Below are 19,031 nucleotides of genomic sequence, written 5' to 3'. Positions count from 1 at the left end.
AGTTTGCCAAATTCTTGCAAACTCACCCAAGTAACAATTTAGCTATAGGTGAAAAATGTGACAAAATACACTTTTGTTAAAGGTAGATTCTCTGAAAACGTATTAAGCAAAAAGTATTAATACATTAAGCAGTGTTGCAAAAACCTCTCAATTAATTTTGAATTAAATGTTCCCATTGTATTTATTCAGCATATTTGTGCTGAGATTTTATTTATATTCATTTAGCTTATTTATGTTCATTGTTTCCCCAAAACTGTGGATTTTACCTGAAGGATAATAGATGATCCTCAGTGGTTTATTGATGGAATTATGCAAATGAAAGGAGGAGTTTATAGATAGTAATGCAGGCGAGGTTTATAGATTTGTTTTGTGGGTGGACGGCATCTTTCAGGCTCAGTGACAAGGCCAATGAGAGAATATGATTGCCTTTCTACTATCCAGAGATGAAACAGCAGCGGAGAGCAAAGCCTACATGAACAATATCATCCTCTGCATTCAAATGAAGAGTGGCAGCTGGATGATTATTGTATGAAGTAGCATATTACTTTTGGCCTTATTTCCTCTATAGGGACTGTATGCTGTGATGTACAGGAATGCTGTTTGATTAGTTGCATTATTGTTTAACTGGATGGGAATAGTCTGATGTCGTCCATGACTTTTTAAAGCATTGTTCTTTAATTCCCAACAAATTACATTTACATTTATGCATTTAGCAGATGCTTTTATCCAAAGCGACTTACAGTGCATTCAGGCTATAATTTCTTTTTTTTTTTACCAGTATGTGTGTTCCCTGGGAATTGAACCCACGACCTTTTGCGCTGCTAACGCAATGCTCTACCACTGAGCCAGAGGAACATCGCATCTGCTCTGTTAAATATCGCATCTGCTCTCACAAAAGTCTACAGCTGCACGGTGAAGTTATTAGAAGAAAAGTTAGACGGGCCAGCTACAATAATTTTTTATTTTATTGTATTTAATTATTAGAAAACACAAGATACACAAACACATTTCCAATGAGCAAAAACAAATATATATATATATATATATAAAAATAAATAAAATAATGGATATGACCTATGAAACTGCATTCGCGACCCATTTTACCTCTGAAATGCGATGTATTTCTGACGTATATGTATATTTAACAAGAAAAATGATTTGAAAAAAGGTGGTCAACTACATTTTTTACTTAATTTGTATTATTGCAAGTAATTTATATATGATCTTTTGTTATTGTTTTTTATTTACATATCCCTAAATAGCTATTTTCATTCCTAACAAACTGAATAGTCTGGCAAAAGTCTACAAGTGCACAGTGACGTCATTAGAAAAACGTGTGCGATACATGTAAACAAGCATTTATGCATGAGGTACGATCTGGATCTAATGGTCATTTAGTCTGGATCTAAGCTGGATCTGCTTCAATGTAACCATGATATATTCAGCCTTGATAGCTTTCACATCGTAAAGGAAAACGGGGGAGGGAAAAGAAGTTGCGCTGTCAAGGCCATGAAGAAAGCATCACCTTAAAGTTTGAAAGGGAAAAAATGAATAAATTAAATTTTTCTGCTCCGAACTCCCAGCTCCCTTAAGGACTACAATAATATGTGCGTCGATCCCTCCATTAGAATGAGCCAGACCGACAGCTATTGAAATGTTTCGAGGGGGCTTGTGACAGCCCTCTGACTGGGAAGATGGACGCTTTCACTAAACATAGGTTGACACATTTTTCTCTTTTTCCGCTCTACTTTCTCCTCTACTCTGCAAAGCACTGCCTATCCATCATGCCCCCACGTAGCCTGTGTGCTTCTAGTAACTTTTCTCTCTCTCTTTCTCCCTCTCTGCTTTCTGTTGTTCTCTATCTCTATCTGGCAGCTGATGCAGCAGCAGGCGGCCCTCATGGCTGCCAGTCACGGAGGCTACCTGGCGCCCAGCGTGGCCTTTCCCACCACCCAGATCCACCAGATGGGGGCGCTCAATATCAACAGCCTGCCACCCACCCCCATGACCCCGGTGTCGGGTGAGTTTCATCAGACACTGGGTGAGCAACAGAGCTTAATTTCCTCTCTTACGGGTTGGGGTCTGAGGTGAAGTGTTACCGTCGCGTTAGTCGGACCACCATAGTCAGTCTCAAGCTTACATATGCTTTAAAAGTTAGATTTCTGTCGGACTAAAGCTATAAATCCTTAATCAAAAACAGATATTTTTGCACAGTCAGACTAACAGAGCTAGATAGCACAACTGTAGCTTGGCTTCACCTAGCATGTATTGTTGATTGCACAACAATTGGCCCTGCATTCTGTACTCAAGAGCTCTGAAAAGAGGTGAAGCGTGATGTGTATTTAATGTATTCGATTGCACACTTGTCATGTTAGATGGACTGTAGTTTGACTATGCAAAAAACCACTTTAGCTTGATTGTAAGTGCGCATGTAAATGTAACTGTGTTCAAATGCAATTAGACAGTTACATACATTTCTTATACAATCGTTTGCGATAAAACAGAAAAAGTTAATTAAATGCATAAATGTGAATAGTCTTCGAGATTTTCTTCTGAACAATAGTTGATAGTACAATTTTTATATATAATATATATATATATATATATATATATATGAATTACAATTGCACATGTATACATTCTTGCAGTACATTTGTGTAGCTTACTCTGTGTTAAAAAGTCAGTACCCATTACTTTTGTATTGACAGAACAAAAGCACAAAACAATATAATTTCTAGTTTTCTTTTGCAACAATTTGCGATAAACTGTGAATAGTGTCATTTTCTGTATGTTGAAATGTCAGTACACATTACTTTTGGGTGGATAAAATAAGTCTACAAAACAATACACAACTACGCAATTTTTTGGATTAACAGAACGAAAGCATAAAAACTACGTAATTTCACAAATTTCGTTGGTTTTTTATACAACCTTCTGTTATATGCCGCAAAAATTAGCAGAAGCGTCAATAGTCTTTGAGGTTTTATTCTGTTACCACAATAAAAAAATTTGTGCCTTTTTTTTTTTTTATTGTGATGTCAAATATTTCGATAATTGGCAGGAATTCGCTGCTAAACAAGGTAACCAAACCAAATTTGATTTCTTCCATAATTGAACTGCAAAGTGAACCAGACTTTATTCCTGTAGTCAAAAATCAACCTACGTGACCAAGATGACCGTCGGATGGGCAGCCGTGGAATTGTGGCTTCACATGGAAAAATTATTTAAATATACTATTACATTACAGAACAAGCACATTTCTTGCCTTGATTTTAAACAAATCAGCCTATATTATGTCACATTTCAAGTTACAAAAACACCCACGCTGACATTTCCTAAATGGCACACACGCCAGATTGTTTTATTCGTCCTCAGGAAGCTTTGACAATCAGGACACACGACTGCTCTGATTGTCATTCCCAACACCCCGTTATCATACAATCTAAACAAACAGGAGATCTTATTGGATAATGGCCACCTTACAGCATTTGCTTATGCAGCAGTATTGCACTTTTCCAATCCCTTCCGAAAACATGCCACCACGTGAATTATGCTCAGCGTTAACAAAGCTCATTCCTCTTTTGTCAACAGCACTGCTGTACCAATTTACACTATACACCACGACACCGGACAATATCATTTGTCATTCCCGGTAAAGCGCATAGTTTTGGCAACATATGAGTAGCTTGCAGCAAACTGGCCGGCTGATTTCGAAGCACATTATTAGTTTTGTGGCTAATTGACTGACCGTGGAATGACAAAACGTTTGCGTTCTTATGCAAAGTTAAAACACAAGCTTTATTACCTGAGGGGCTGGAACAGCAAGACGCTCCCCCTGGCATCACATATAGATTTAATACGGTTCCATCTTTTACAAGCCGCCCTCCAGTCCCATAAATGCCTCGTCCAATTAAAGCTCCAGAGCTGTCAAGCCACACTTCACTTCTGCGAGGCTGAGGCTATCCATGTGTGGCATTACATGCAAATGTACTTACTTGCTACTTCAAATATTAAGTCAGACAGACAGGACGGTTTGTCAAATGTTTTGTTAAGACACATGCAATGCAAAACATGCACTTTTTCCATCCCGGATCATCCATCACTCACTGCATGTTTGTTTTAGCAGCACCTATTATATTAGCAGTCCTGAAATTCACAGGACTACAAGACTGCAACTGTTTGTATTATACAATTATACAGTGATGCTACTGCATAGTTGATTTTTTTTTTTCATTATGTATGCCAAAAAGTACTGTGGTGGTACCACGGTACAGTTATGGCATCAGATGGTAATACTGTGGTACTTTGATATACATATAACGGTATTTACATGTTACTCCTTTGTAGAAACTATACTACCACCATAATAAATGTCACAAAACATAGTATTACCGTGTAAATTTCCATAAAACTATAGATACACCATGGCAAATGTCACAACACATAGTATGGCCATGCCAGAGAGCTATGAAATCATGGTAATGCCATGCTAAATGTCACAAAAACATGGTATTACCATGGTAAATGTTCATGAAACCTAGCAAGTATCATACTAAATGTGAATTAACCATAGTCACCTGGTATTTTCATGACAAAATGGTACCATGGTACTAGCATTGTATTTTGACAATGTACCAAGGTTTTTAATGTGTTTTAATTTAAGGTTTTTTTAAATATAATAAAAAAAGTAATATAATCGTATCCCAATGGTACTAAAATAGCACTGGTAATGTAATACCATGTTTTGGGTTGTTTTGTTTTTGGACGTGTATACCTTGGTATTCTTGTAATTACCTTACTGTAAATACCATGTTTAATGTCCATTTAATTTTTTTTTATTTTTTATTTTTATTATTATTATTATTCTTGCAAAAATGATCCATCTCTGTATAAAACAACCGCATTTATATGTTTGGATTTTATCCTCTTTGACTGGGATCAATGTCATATTAACATGCAATGCAGCTGCTGGGGTGAATTGGCCTCTGTTACACTGACTTAATTGAAAGAGACTGGCGGAGCTGCGCGGATCTCCTGTGGACGCGAGATGTGCTGAAATATGCGAAGCATTGGACACGCTCCTGCGTGCGCGCATGAGCTCTGCTCTACTGATTGCCTTCCATTATTGAACCTATTGGAATCTGTTGCATTATTAATCCTGGGCGAGATAGAATGGCTGGCGTTAAAAAATATTCCAAGGACTACAATAAATAAGATATTCATGTGTTTTTTTTTTCTAGTTCATTCATTCATTCATTTGCATCTCCCTGGCAGGCACAGCACCTCTGGTTTATTCAATATATCTGCCTGTGCATACACACACACACACACACACACACACACACTCTTATTAGTTGTGACTTGTGTATAAAGCATTGTGGAAGAACAGACCATACTGGAATCTGGTTGGATATTAAGCGCTAATGTTGCTGGAGAAATATTGAATTTCTGTTTGAATAAACAATAAATGTTTTTGGATCAGGCTTTAAAAATGACTGAACAACTATTCTATTGTGATGCAAAGAAGCCTTCTAACTTCCCTTTGTCATGAAGTGGTTTTTAGGGAATTGTGCTGCAATCTGAAGACATCTGGCAAGACCACAATTGAACGGCAGAACAGCTGTCACATCATCTGAGGCTGCTTTCAGATCTCCATCTTTTAGTTAATGCACAAGCGTGGAGTATTATTAGTGCGAAATATCCTCGGTGTTAGTAACAAAGTATTAGCAGAACATCTCATTGGGCTCAAGTGGAGTTACAGATTTGCAAAACTGGATTACAAAATAGACAACATCTGGAAAATATTATTAAGATATTGACTGCAATAAAAAAAGTGTTAACACTGTGTAATTTGAAAATGTTGTCAGTCAAAAATATTATTTAATATGTCTGACACAACCTGACTATATTTGTAATCTTACAAATGTAAAACTGATTCAAGACGATTCATTCAAGTTTGATTCTATCTGATTGTGATTCAGTTACAATGTCAACAGGTCCAGGAAGTATTACAGTATCATCAAAAATAACAATATTAGTAATATTACTGCACTTTTTAGGTATATTATCAAGCATTTATGATTTTTTATGATAAATTATTAATGTGGCATGAAGCCTTATGATTTTTTATGATAAATTATTAATGTGGCATGAAGCCTTATCAAATCCTTATTAAAAAGGTGCTGTAACAGTATAATTGTTTGTTTAATATTAAGCATATATGATGAATAATATAGTAATAAATAATAAATTATTTTTCTTCTTCTTATTATTAAAAATGCGTTTGAATTTCATACATTCTGACGCGAAATTTTTGTTGTTGTTTTTGTATGTTAATAATAATAACAACAATAGTATGTAGTTATTTTAATAGATTAATTAATTTAATAGATTAATAATTTTGTACATAAACCCTGTTTAAGTATAATAATAATACTAATAAAAACAATAATAAATATGAAAAAATTACATTTACATAAAATTCAATACAGTAATAAATTAATTGTAATATATATTATTACTTAATAATAATAATAATAATAATTATTATTATTATTATTTAAATATTGAATCTTTTAAAATAATTTACATTTACAAAAAATTCAATACAACAATAATAAAATTATTTTTAATATATTTTCTTATTATTATTTCAATATTGAATCTTTAAAATGAATTTAATCTTTATAAAAAGTGATGGTATCTGTATATATACCATGGTATTGAATTATTATATATTCATATACTTAGTATTTACATGGCCCCCAAGGTAAAACATGGCACTTTGTCCCAAAAAACAAAACAAAAAAAAAAAGAACAAAAAGTAAATGGTATTTACAATGAGGAAGATGATGATGCCACATTAGTGCAACAATATGTGTGCCATTACATGTGAGTAACCTAGAAACCTGGACGTTGTCATCGAGAGGTAACATGGTGACATCCTGCGGTGCACACAGCGTTTAGGAGTGCAACACAGGGGTTAAGAGCGCTCGCTGAAAACAATGGCGTGGCCGCTCTATTAACAGATGTAAAGCACTTAAGCGCGATGGTGCGTACACACTCAGCCAGATGGCGCCCTCTATTAGAGGATGTATCGCTACCATGATGCATGGTGATGTTTTCCCCTATTTTGTTTTTTTTTTTTTTATAGTAGTGTTGTTCAGGTGGTGAATCTTGAGCTACAAAGAGCTCCAAGTCGATGGCATGACAGTATAATTGTCAGCGGCAGGATTAAATGGCTTGAAACTGTGCAGCCAGGCTGGTCGCGTTATTCGTCTCTACCCTGAAGTTCGTACCCTGACATGGGCTTGATGGGTTTCGCAAAGCCCTGTTTAAATGGAGATGTGTCACAGACAGATGAGAGGCTGCTCTTTGGTTAAGCATATGTCGGATGTTTCTGTTGTGTTTAAAGCCCCGGACGAAGTTAATGAGGTGTCAGGTGCAGTATTTGCGAGCCATCCAGGAGGCGCGGAACATGATTGGGACGGTTGAGTTCACCTTGTGTGCTGTCAGGGTCATAAAACCCATTGACTTTGTTCCCGGTCTCGCGGGGCTGCGAAATAGAGATTGTGCTCGTACGAAAGCCTGAAAGCGTTTCAAACAGAGCAGCTGCACAGATTGTGTCGCATGCCAGTGTCCTGCACTGGTTGTAAAAGTTTATTTTATTTTATTTTGTAAAGTACTCAAAATGCATGTTTAGAGGCCTAGAGCTGCATTGATGACTGTTTAAGATGGTAAAATGTAAAAAGTTTGAATGCTGAACAACATTTGGAGTCATTTATCTGTCATTTACTGTTATAATAACTTCAAAATGGTTGAACACTAAGACCTGCTGTTGCATTTCTGCAGCATTGAGACTAAATAGTCAAACTGATTTATATTTATATTGGTTTGTTGCCATTTTTCTGTCTCCAAACTTAGATGCAAAACAGTCCCCAGTGGTGTCAGTAGGCATAGATTGTGTTCATTGGCATGCTGGGAGGTTGAATTTGTAAATTATTTCATGCCAGACATGATGCTATGTCACATTTTAAATTGTGTTCTGCTGTAAAATGTAGTTTTAACCCATATTTAGTGAAAAATAAGCATTTAATAGCTTTAAACAAATATACAATGCTGCTACAGTTGGTCTCTGTGATTAAAGTAATAGTTTGCCCCAAAATTGAATTTCTGTAATAATTTGACCACATTAATGTATATAAATATATATTAAACAAACAAACAAAAAAGCTGTAGAAGAAAACATTAGACGTTTAGCAGAATGTTCACACTGCTCTTTTACATACAATGGAAGTGAATGGGGACTGGAGCTGTTAAGCTCCAAAAATGACCTTTAGATGGAAGAAAGTAAGTCATACAGGTCTGAAAAACCTGAAGGTGAGTGAAAAATGACTAAATTTGCATTGAGAGTTAATTGTGATCTAGTGAGTAGTTGTCAGACGGACAATGTAGTAGAGCCAAATCTTGAAAAAGTATTCATAACTGCATTTGTGGACTAGAATATAAAGAATCTCATTTGATTTACATTATATATACATAGCAAATCTCTTTATGAATTCAAGTGTGAATAAACACAAGCCAGACTCTGTATTAAAATATGGATGTAATGGGAGTTAGTTATTGTGATTTGTTTGGCTGCAGTGCTTACCGATACAGTTCCAGAGCTCCTTGTTGATTTCAGTGTATAATTTGCATAATAAATCCTTTTGGTGCATATGGTAAGCTGTTCCTCATTGTAGTCACCATCGGGTGCAAATCAGCATGATGCACCGAGGGCAGATTGCAGTAATGTAAATCCAATTACACTCCCCCCTTGAAATAACAGTATTTGCAGAATACCCAACATCTCGTAGTGCTCAACATACTAACGGGGTTGACAGATAAAAGATTTGTTTAATAACAGATGGATTCATTTTGGAATTTTGGAATTGGATGCCAAAATAGACCCCAGCTGGAACAAATTGCTGTGATATGGACCACACCGAACCACAAAGGGAAGGATGATACAATGCATACTTGGATCTACACTAAGAACCAACTATTGAGTCTTCTGATCTGTGAATTGCATGTCAGGACCACTGCAAAATGTTTACACTCTAACATAGTAAACTGACATGCTACTTGATTTTCACAACACAGGTTTTAAGATTATGAACATTAGCTCTTAAACCTAGTCATTATGTACATTTTCATAAAGAAAGCAACACCTTTATGAGAAACTTTATGAGAGTTGTGTCAGTTAAATTCGCTTTTTTTTTTTCAGTTCAAAAAGCTATTAATAATAAATTATTTTTTAACTTTTTTGCATATTTTTATAGACCATTGTCATTTAAGAAAAGTTTCTCAATTTATGCCTGACAGACTGATCATAATTAACAACATATGATAACATCAAGCTCTACTGAAATGAAGTGACAAGATTTGCATGAAAAACATTATTTATCAATCAAAATGACATTACATATAGTAAGCTAAAATATATTAGAATACAGAGGGTTGGAAAATGTTACATACATACACACGGATCTGCAAAAACGCCAAACAAACAAACAAACAAACAAACAAACAAAAAAAAAACATTTTACTATGCATGTCTGGCCAGGAATTGGCAATGTCATGTTATAAAGGAACACTATGCAAACACATAATATGTACACGCATGATGTCAGCGTTTTTGTCGTTTATGCACAGGTAAACTAATGGTATCAATATCAAAAACTTGCACTTTGAAACCAGTTTTCTGGCATGTAAATGAATGGCCAAAATGCATAAAAAGTGTTCGGTGTTTAACTGAAAGTGGTGTCATGTAAACGCCCCTAAACTTTATTGGAATATAGAGGTTAGGAGAAACATTCTATTTATAATTTACTTTGTAGATCTTGAAAAAAAACATTTTTTTTTTTTAAAAAAGACAGTAAAAACAGGTTAATCAAACTCAAATTTTAATTGTTAGCTTAGCCACATGCTAACATCAAACTTTAGAAATCAAGTGACAACAGTCTTGCCTAAAAATAAAATGCACCTGGTTCATAAAAACAAGATAATTTAGGAAACATTAAATTTATCATTTTTAGAACTTAGTTAAATATTTCATTCAGTACCAAAAGTAGCAGTAAAACTAGCTTAATCTAATTCAAATTGTTATCATTAGCAACATGCTAATGAAATCTGTTATACAATTATACAGTATACAAAACACAGGCCCGTGAAATGAAAAATGTCTAGAGGCGTGTTCCTTTTTTTTTTAATGAAAAACTTCTAACTTGAGATGCATGTTTTTCGAATGCCGCCTTGTGCGCAAAACTCACGACACGTATCGCACATTTACTGTACATAGAGACCAATGGAAAAGCAGTGTGGTGGAATGCAAAAAAATATGTGAACTACCCTCTTTTCCCCAGCTACACTGTGTACCCTGAGTCATATCATTTGTCTTGTCTTACTAGTTTTTTTTTTTCTTGATGCCTACTGAAGTCTTATTCCTCAACCAGAACATGATCTGAGTTTCCGTGACTTGCTCAGTCTGTTTCCTAACCTTCCTGCGGGCTGGATCCTCCCGTCAGTATTCAGCTTTTCCAAACTGTCACATCACAATGATAGATTCTCAACATTATAACAGCACGCAGCTGCCGCTCGGCCCCGCACGTGTGGTCGGTTCGGCTGAGGCTGCCTGTCGGACATCCCCGAACGCGCCCAGTCTCCTGGGCTCTGCGAAGAATGGGGCAGAGGCGTCAACTAATTCATCAATGTGCCGTGTGGGAAGCAAACAATCGCAAAAAGCTTAGGAACAGGAAATAGCACAAACGAGAGTAAAGAGCTCTCCTCGGCCCACTGGAATTCCCCCAGGTTACAGCAGTGGGAGGCTTGAGTACAGTTTTGAGAACCTTTACGTTCAATCGAATCCTGGTTCACACTCTGTCTTGCTGTAAGTGAAGCTTGTTGGGTGGATGATACAGCAGACTGTTTGAATCAATCGGCTCGGTCATATTTTTATAAAGACTTTTATATAGGGTCTTTGGCCACATTGTAATTGAGGCATGATGGGGGTTTCCATGACAACCGTCCTCTATGTCCATCATTATTTGCGGGTACAGATTGAAATGCTATCCTATTGGAACTGTTTTCTAGTTTGTACCGATGCACAGCCACAGCTCTAAAACGCTCTAGGCTTGGGATCAAACACCAACTTTTAAACCTTTTAGGCCTATTAAACAATTCATTTGCAGATGGTTGCAAAATAAGTTTTTTGTGTGTGTTTTGTTGTAATCACTTTTTTTTTTGTCATTTTGACGATATAGAATGACTGACCGATCAATAGTTCATCTACATTTATCTCTATGCCATGCCATTTCTAATAGGTTAAAACAGCATTATATAATATAATGATTCTTATAATGACTTTTAAAAAACTTTTAAGAGTTTTTATATTAATAATAAAACTTTATAAATATTATATAAATAGTATATAAATAATGCAGTATCTTAACTATAATATATAAATAATTAAAATGCATTAATTAATGTATTGTAATGTATTAATAATGAAACTAAACTTTATGAATAAATAATAAAATTTAGTAAATTTATTATATTTACAATAGTAGTAAGGTTAATTGAAAATGAAACTAAAAATAAAGATTAATAAGGTATAAGTAAATAATGATGAAATAATAAAGGTGTGTGTGTGTGTGTGTGTGTGTGTATATGTTAAAAGTAAATGTTGTCAGCATGTAGTGGTATAGCAGCATTAGCCTCGAAGCTAACAAGCAGATAGATAGATAGATAGATAGATATGTCTCTATGTATTTCATTTTAAATTCTATTAATGTGGGATGAGTTTTTGACAATTTTCTGTTGTAATTGACATCATTCTCTTTTAGCTAGTTATCAACAGCATTCTCTTTATATGTATACATATACGTTTTCTCTGCTATAATATGAAATTGCAGACTTTTTGCACACTTTGTTTGGAAACTGTACCAATGTACAATGTGCTGTCTGTGTTTGTTTTCCTGACTCAGCAGGCCTCAGCTCACCGCCTGCCAACATCACCACATCAGCCGTCCCCAGCATTGTCACTCCTATCGTCAACGGCTTTACCAGCATCCCTCACCAGCCCAACGGACACCCTGCGGTCGAGGCCATGTACACCAACGGACTGCCCCCTTACTCCACCCAAAGCCCCACGGCTGCAGACACCCTACAACAGGCCTTCACCGGGGTGCAGCAGTATACAGGTTCACTACCTCAATGAGTCTACTCTCACTCTCTCTCTCTATATATAACCACATGAAACTATTCTATTTTTGTGCTGCTTACTTAAAATGGATGGTTGTTTTTGACCAACCATGCGTCAGTTTGTCTTTTTTTTTGTTCTTTCTTTCGAGTAGCTTTGTTCAATGCTATATCACATAAATCAAGGCTGTGTTCTCATACAAATTTCTCTTTGCATGTCCAGCCATCTACCCAGCGACCACACTGACCCCTATTGGCCAAAGCTTGCCACAGCCACCGCAAGTCATTCAACAGCAGCAGCAGAGAGAAGGTGAGGGTGAGAGATTTTTCATTTGTTTTGGCATAAGGATCAATACTACATGCATGATGAGTGAATAGTTCATTATACTGAAATAATTGCAAATTGCATCTTCCATTAAAGGAGTAGTTAATGTAAAAAAAATGAAATTTTGCTTAAATTTACTTGCGCTCAGGTCATCCAAGATGTAGATGAGTTTGTTTCTTAATAGGAACAGATTTGGAGAAATTCAGCATCACTTTCTCACCAATGGATCCTCTGCAGTGAATGGGTGCCATCAGAATGAGAGTCCAAACAGCTGTAACACATAATCCACAAGTAATCCACACAACTCCAGATGTTAATTGATGGACTAGAGTCCATCAATAGTGTGGATTACTGTGATGTTTTTATCAGCTGACGGTATTCTGACGGCACCCATTCACTGCAGAGAATCCATAATAATTTTTTTGGCCTGTTTTAGCATAAGGATAAAAACTTAAAAATGTTTAAAAAAAAATAAAATTGCTTGCGTGGTATTCTGAAACAAAAGGCATTAAATTAACAGTATAATCTAAATATAAGTTCTTATATTAAAACCTTTCTGTTCTGTTCTCTATGACTTATTTTGAATGGAGACTCCAGAGTGAGTAACATCTTTGTGTTGCAGGACCAGAGGGCTGCAACCTCTTCATCTACCATCTACCGCAGGAATTTGGCGACAACGAACTCATGCAGATGTTCCTCCCATTTGGTGCAGTCATCTCCTCCAAGGTCTTCATGGACAGAGCCACCAACCAGAGCAAATGTTTTGGTGAGACAAATCAACACGTTTCAGTAATAGATGCCAGTGATCTCAAAACGTCTAAATATCAGCCAATTAATCTGCCAAGCCTGATTCCAGCATCAATGTTAAACTTAAAATATCAGTAAAAAGCCATAAAATTTAAGTTGTTTTTTTTTTTTTTTTTTTTTTTTTATATATATATATTTGATTACAGCATGCTAAATGTGAATAACTGCAGAACAAGTATTGCGTAAGCGAGTTAAGCAATGTTTCCGCATTCAGCCCATCCCAAAACAACCAATAATCGGTCTCTGTCCGTTTCACAGTGTAAACTCCATTCTGTATTCTGTGTCAAGCCACAAACCGGAGCGCTGCCTTTTAAAAACCCCTGAGCCAGAAAAAAAGTCCTAAGTGAAGCAAAAAGGCCCATTATGGATCAACATCTGTTCCCGCTCCAGGGGGAGACATTTCCCAAGCCACAATTAATAGCAGCACCCGTCTCCTGGGGGAGGTTAATAAGATATAAATTTGTGAAGTAGGACCTATTTGCGGTATTGACTTCTACACTATGCATTTACTGCATAATGTCAGGTATGGGTAACAGGCGCTCGGTAAAGTAATTAATCTGCGGTGGGGGCCACGGCCTGAGATAGACCGATGGGACTTGGCTGAGAGCACTGACATACATAGATTCCCTATTAAGCAGCCTTGTGGCTTCATCCCCCACATCACCTCCATGTGGACCTTGTCGTCTTGTAGATACAAGCCTCGAAATGGGGGCAGTTCCAGGCACGGTTAGGCGCTTAGGCCACTCTGCTCCCAGGTGGCTGATGGCCAACAAAAACACCCGCTGTTTTTCACGGTTCACTGCCGGTTCCTGATGACACTCGCAATGCCAGCAAAAGTGCATCCTCACTTAATTTTGCCTTTTTGGTCACTGGCTTGTAAAAGCCTATGGGTTTGAACGGGAAGCTGGGGACGTCACGGACGAATGTGGTTTGCATGCTGTGGGTGGCCCCGTTTCGGAGTCCTGTGGGGCGATTTGTCCCTATTCTATACCACAAGTGGCTTATATATGCTCAAAAGTAGCCCACACAGATGCATATATGGTGATTTTTCTAAGTTGGAAGTGGAAATAAGTTCATAAAAGAGCCATTTTTGACTTGTTGGAAACTTTCTGCTTTAATATGACGCCGTGTAATCAATTTTAGCACCCGAGCGACTTGGTTCACGTCTGTTCTCGTGATCTCTTGCAGGCTTCGTTAGCTTCGACAACCCAGCAAGTGCACAGGCTGCTATCCAGGCCATGAACGGCTTTCAGATTGGCATGAAGAGGTTGAAAGTGCAGTTAAAACGGCCAAAGGATGCGAGCCGCCCGTACTGACAGGGCCCAACCCACACAGGGCTCTCAGCAACAGCACAGGTAGCACTTTTGGACACCAGACACAGTTTTTAACAGGAATACATTCTTGATATTATTTAGAATTTCATTTTCTTTACAGGATTTGAAGAGTGAAATCTCAAAAGGAATTTAACTTTTTTTCTTTCAAAACAAACGAGAGCAACATGAATGGATTTTTTTGAAGACATATCAGCATTTATTTTAGGAAGATGTTCGGGATAGAGGAGGCGGTATTGCAGGTGAACCGGCACCCGTGGACAAACCACACTCAGCACAGCGCACGAAAGACAAGTGGAAGATCTCTCTAAAGACAGAGAACTCAACATGTCCTGTCTCTCGCTGAGCTTCGCACCGTCAGTCAAGCAACAAACAAAAAGAAAAAAAATGAGCAAGAACAACTTTGATTTCTATATACATATTATACACACATATGCTATTTAAAGGAAGAGGCGCTTATGGCTTTTATTACACTGGACAAATGAGGGTTAAACTTGAAGACCAAGATAAAATGCAGTGGAAAAAAAGAAGCTCTTCTTGTCCCGCTAGTGGACTTTCTTTCTCTTTTCCTCTTACCTTTTCTTCTGTCACCATTTTTCAGCAAACGCAGGACATTCTGTGGTCACAGAGGTTTCCATGCCCTCAGTGAAACTTATAAATCTTTCACCCCAAAGGGACCAAAGGACCAAACATTTTTATTCCTCAACAGAAATATATGGTATTAATAACAATACTAATACTGCAAACTACTACTAACGACATAAGTTTAAAGAAAGAAAAAAAAAGCATAAATATTCGCTTCAGGTCGAAGAGGAAAGGGATTTTGATTTCTTTTCCTTTTACATTTCTAGCTACTGGGTTTCAGAATATTTAAACAAAATAGAAAAATGAAGAAAAAAAAGTATTTTAAAAGTTATACTATTTTAGTGGAGTAGAATATGTGGATTGGAGATTGTTAGGAGCATGTTCAGCCATGAAGAAAAAAAAAAAACCAAAACAAAAAAAAAACAAAGGGGGAAACTGTCCATCATCCATTCATGTCAGAAATAGGCCCATATTCCAGAGAACAAATGCTGAGTATAACTATATATGCATGTTGCTGGTTTAGAAAAACCTTGGGTAGATATTCAGTACACACAAACAAACATATTTATCCGATGAAAGCTTTACTTGTTGAGCAGAATAAGTACCTGTGGCTTCAACGCAAACTATCCGCAATATAACAGCTGTACCATTGCACAGGTAAATAATACAAAAAAAAATACAGTTAATGCTTGATAGGGATGGGAAATCTTAAGTTTTTATTTTTTGTTCACCACTTAAGTGACTTTTCAAGTGAAGTGGTTCTAGTTTGATATCATCAGGTCTATGACTGTGCTTCATGAAGTAACACTCAACTTTACTATTTCAAGGGACCTGTAGACCTTTCATATCATCCATTTTGTGCATCTTTCAAGAACATACTCATTAAACAGTTGGTGCCAAATGCTGAATATCAACTGATAAAGCACATTAATAAGTAAACCAAGCAGTTACAAAGATACCAAGCCTTAAACCCTTACACAGCCCACAAAATGCGTACCTATACTGAACGGACAAACTTGTTATTGCTTACAACTTCTGAAGCACATCAGAATTTTACAGGAACCATCTTGCAACATCAAAATAAGAATCAAATTTAGCCTCGGAAACCTGCACAATCAATTCCACATTGACGTTTGCAAAGTTCATTTCGCTAATAAATGAGTGTAAGATATAGAGAACGCCGCGGGACGACTCGTTGGATCGGCGAATAACCCATATTTCTAAGAATACGCTTCTCAGGCTGGTATGGATTAGCTTGACGCTAACTGTCTGCAAAGGTCTAATGAGCAGCCTGTAAAGAGCTCACGAACAGCTTGCAAATAGCAGCCATGGGGGGTTACAGTTGGAGCAAACTGATCCATCAATAAAAAAGCCACCGAGTCTGACATTATGGTGTACTTAACCGCAGCTGTTGCTTTGCTCTCAGACAAGTCGCAAATAAACACAACTCTAAAGCACTTGACAAGAATCTTAAAGACCCTGTGAAATCAAAATCGCTGTTTGTGAGTTAGCACTGTGGCTAATGCTAGCTGACAAAACTAACGCACAGATTTCTGGTAAACTGGACCTAAAATTAAAATTACAAATTTTTGTGCAATCAAAAGCTCTAGAATGCAGTCTAAATTGGTATGGAATTTGTTAGCTTTGATGCCAATTCTAGAGTGCTAAGGTGACTAGTTGACTAAGTCGACAATATTACGTTTTACCAGCAATATGCATTTCATTTTACGTCTCTCATTTTTCACTTGGAAAATGGACCAAAAGTACTGATTTATCATGCACTACCAATTTTTGTCCAATCAGATGCTACACTAATACTATTGTACCTGCAAGTAACGACACAGCAAGATGTTTAGTTATATATAGATTAAGATCTGTTTTCATAAAATGTATCTTCAATATGAGTATTTTGTCTCATCAAAGATTTATTTTTAGATATTTTAAATGAAAATTTAGATGCAGTACTTTCTAAGAGTAGAGTTTTTGCAGTGTAATAAGCAGCACATTATGACAAACTAAAGGCTATTGGCTATTTAAAATAAGTTGACGCCCCAAATATCTGTTTTACAGGGAAACGCTATACTCATCAAATTATTTCACAGGGTCTTTATTAAATGGACCTTATTCTTGAAACGAGTTGTTTTCCTATGCATTTAAAGTGCTTTGTTGCCTTTTCCGTACATTTTTACGTTCTATCCACGCTGCCGTTACGCTACTCTCACCAATTCCACACTGCCTTCATAGATATGCCAAAACAACAGATAATACAGTGACACAGAAGTACAGGAAGTTCAGGTCCTCCCAGATTTCACAAATAAACAGAAATAGATGCAAAAACAGAGCTCTAGAATCTAGGTAGGACAGAAAAAGCACATGTTTTGACCTCATTTGATTTCCACTGTGGATATTTGACCTGTTTGTCTTACCTAAAAATATATCTGTATGTTAAATGTTTAATCTCGCAGACGTCAGAAATAAGTTTTGCCGGGAAACATTAACGTCGCCCGTATATCACAGCCGTTTTTTTAGCCTCAGGTCACGCCGAAATGGATCGCGTTCGATTCACAGGTTATAATGGCCTTTTTCTGCTGAACTCTCTCCATTTCATCTTCCCTCCTCTGTCCTGTGGTGGCATATCAGAACGTGGTGATATACAGACACGCAGCCCTCGGGCATCGGCGCTCTAATAACCTCATGTTGCAGGGGCCTTCCTCACAGAATCTCTCCATGCCAGATGTGAATTATTAAAATCAAATTAAATTTGGCCTGCATGTAAAAGCAAGTGTAATACAAATTAAAAATGGCAACTAGTGCCTGAAGTTTAATAAGTTTGAAGGATGATATCATTAGAGCTTGAAAGAAAAAAAATGAGATTGGAAAGGCATATAAAATGAAACTTGATGTGTTGAAAGGTGAACCGACGGTGTTAATACAAATTGCGTTTGCACCAGAAACGAGGGGGTGGGGGGTGTTTTGCACTACAGGTATTTCTGAAGAAACCAGACCACCAGCATTTCATACTTGCTTTCTTCTCATTCAAACCACGTTCACGTTTCGTTCCTCAGATCTTCATGCCGAACTTTGATCTATGAGCATGCTCAAGGGGGGAAAGGGTGGGAAAGCTTTGGGGGGTTAAAGTGTTATGAAGGTACTACTCATATTAACAATATGATTCTTTAACTATGGTTTGTATGCTAAGGAAAGTAGCTTATTATAGATATGAAATCTGTATATTAGGGAAAAGCAGCACATTTCTCAGATTCTATGGGGAAAGTAGTTGGTGGGAGGGTGGTTTTCGGGGTGGGGCGGGTTTTTTTGCTTTATAAAGATCATGTTAAAGTTCTGGTTTTCTCAGCACAAAGCGTAAGGAAATATATATCAAGAGTATTGATTTTGCTGTGTGAAATGTGCAGTGGGAGAGCCAGGCACTCCCTGCAAAAGCCTGGATGAGACAATGCTGTTTACAGTTGTTTTTGGTTTTCTTGTTAATGTTTGTTGTTTTCTTTTGATATTTTCCGAGAAAAGAGGACAAGAGGTGCGCCATCTATCTCTGCAATGTGATTGGTGCGGCATGACCAACTGAAATGGACAATTTTTCTGTTTATTTATTTTCCTTTTCTTTCTTTTTTTGAGACAGAGAAGATATGTCCAAGATGAATGCCTGAGAAACCAAACATCCTGTTGACATTTCTCAAATACTTGCTGCTTACATTGTTTTACGGTTATGCCTACTCATCCAATGATTT

At 36.9% G+C, this 19,031-nt stretch overlaps 1 protein-coding gene across 13 annotated transcripts in view; it reads left to right on the top strand.

Annotated features, from left to right (window-relative positions):
- The window catches only part of celf5a (cugbp, Elav-like family member 5a), a 200,544-nt gene extending 184,956 nt beyond the window's left edge, over window positions 1-15,588 (top strand). For 4 of the 13 annotated variants that reach the window (XM_042749234.1, XM_042749232.1, XM_042749239.1 and 1 more), the window contains exons 7-12: window positions 1,876-2,041; window positions 12,024-12,239; window positions 12,461-12,553; window positions 13,185-13,328; window positions 14,558-14,724; window positions 14,804-15,588. In XM_042749234.1, coding sequence (XP_042605168.1) covers window positions 1,876-2,041; window positions 12,024-12,239; window positions 12,461-12,553; window positions 13,185-13,328; window positions 14,558-14,685 — 747 coding nt within the window. In that variant the 3' untranslated portion in view covers window positions 14,686-14,724; window positions 14,804-15,588. The remainder of the gene's footprint in view (window positions 1-1,875; window positions 2,042-12,023; window positions 12,240-12,460; window positions 12,554-13,184; window positions 13,329-14,557; window positions 14,725-14,803) is intronic. The other 9 variants (XM_042749237.1, XM_042749242.1, XM_042749241.1 and 6 more) reach the window with 5 other exon arrangements.
- The last annotated feature ends 3,443 nt before the right edge of the window (window positions 15,589-19,031 follow it).

Source organism: Cyprinus carpio, chromosome B22, assembly GCF_018340385.1.
Source record: "Cyprinus carpio isolate SPL01 chromosome B22, ASM1834038v1, whole genome shotgun sequence".
Taxonomy (NCBI): Eukaryota; Metazoa; Chordata; class Actinopteri; order Cypriniformes; family Cyprinidae; genus Cyprinus; species Cyprinus carpio.
This window is presented reverse-complemented; position numbering and strand designations above follow the sequence as displayed.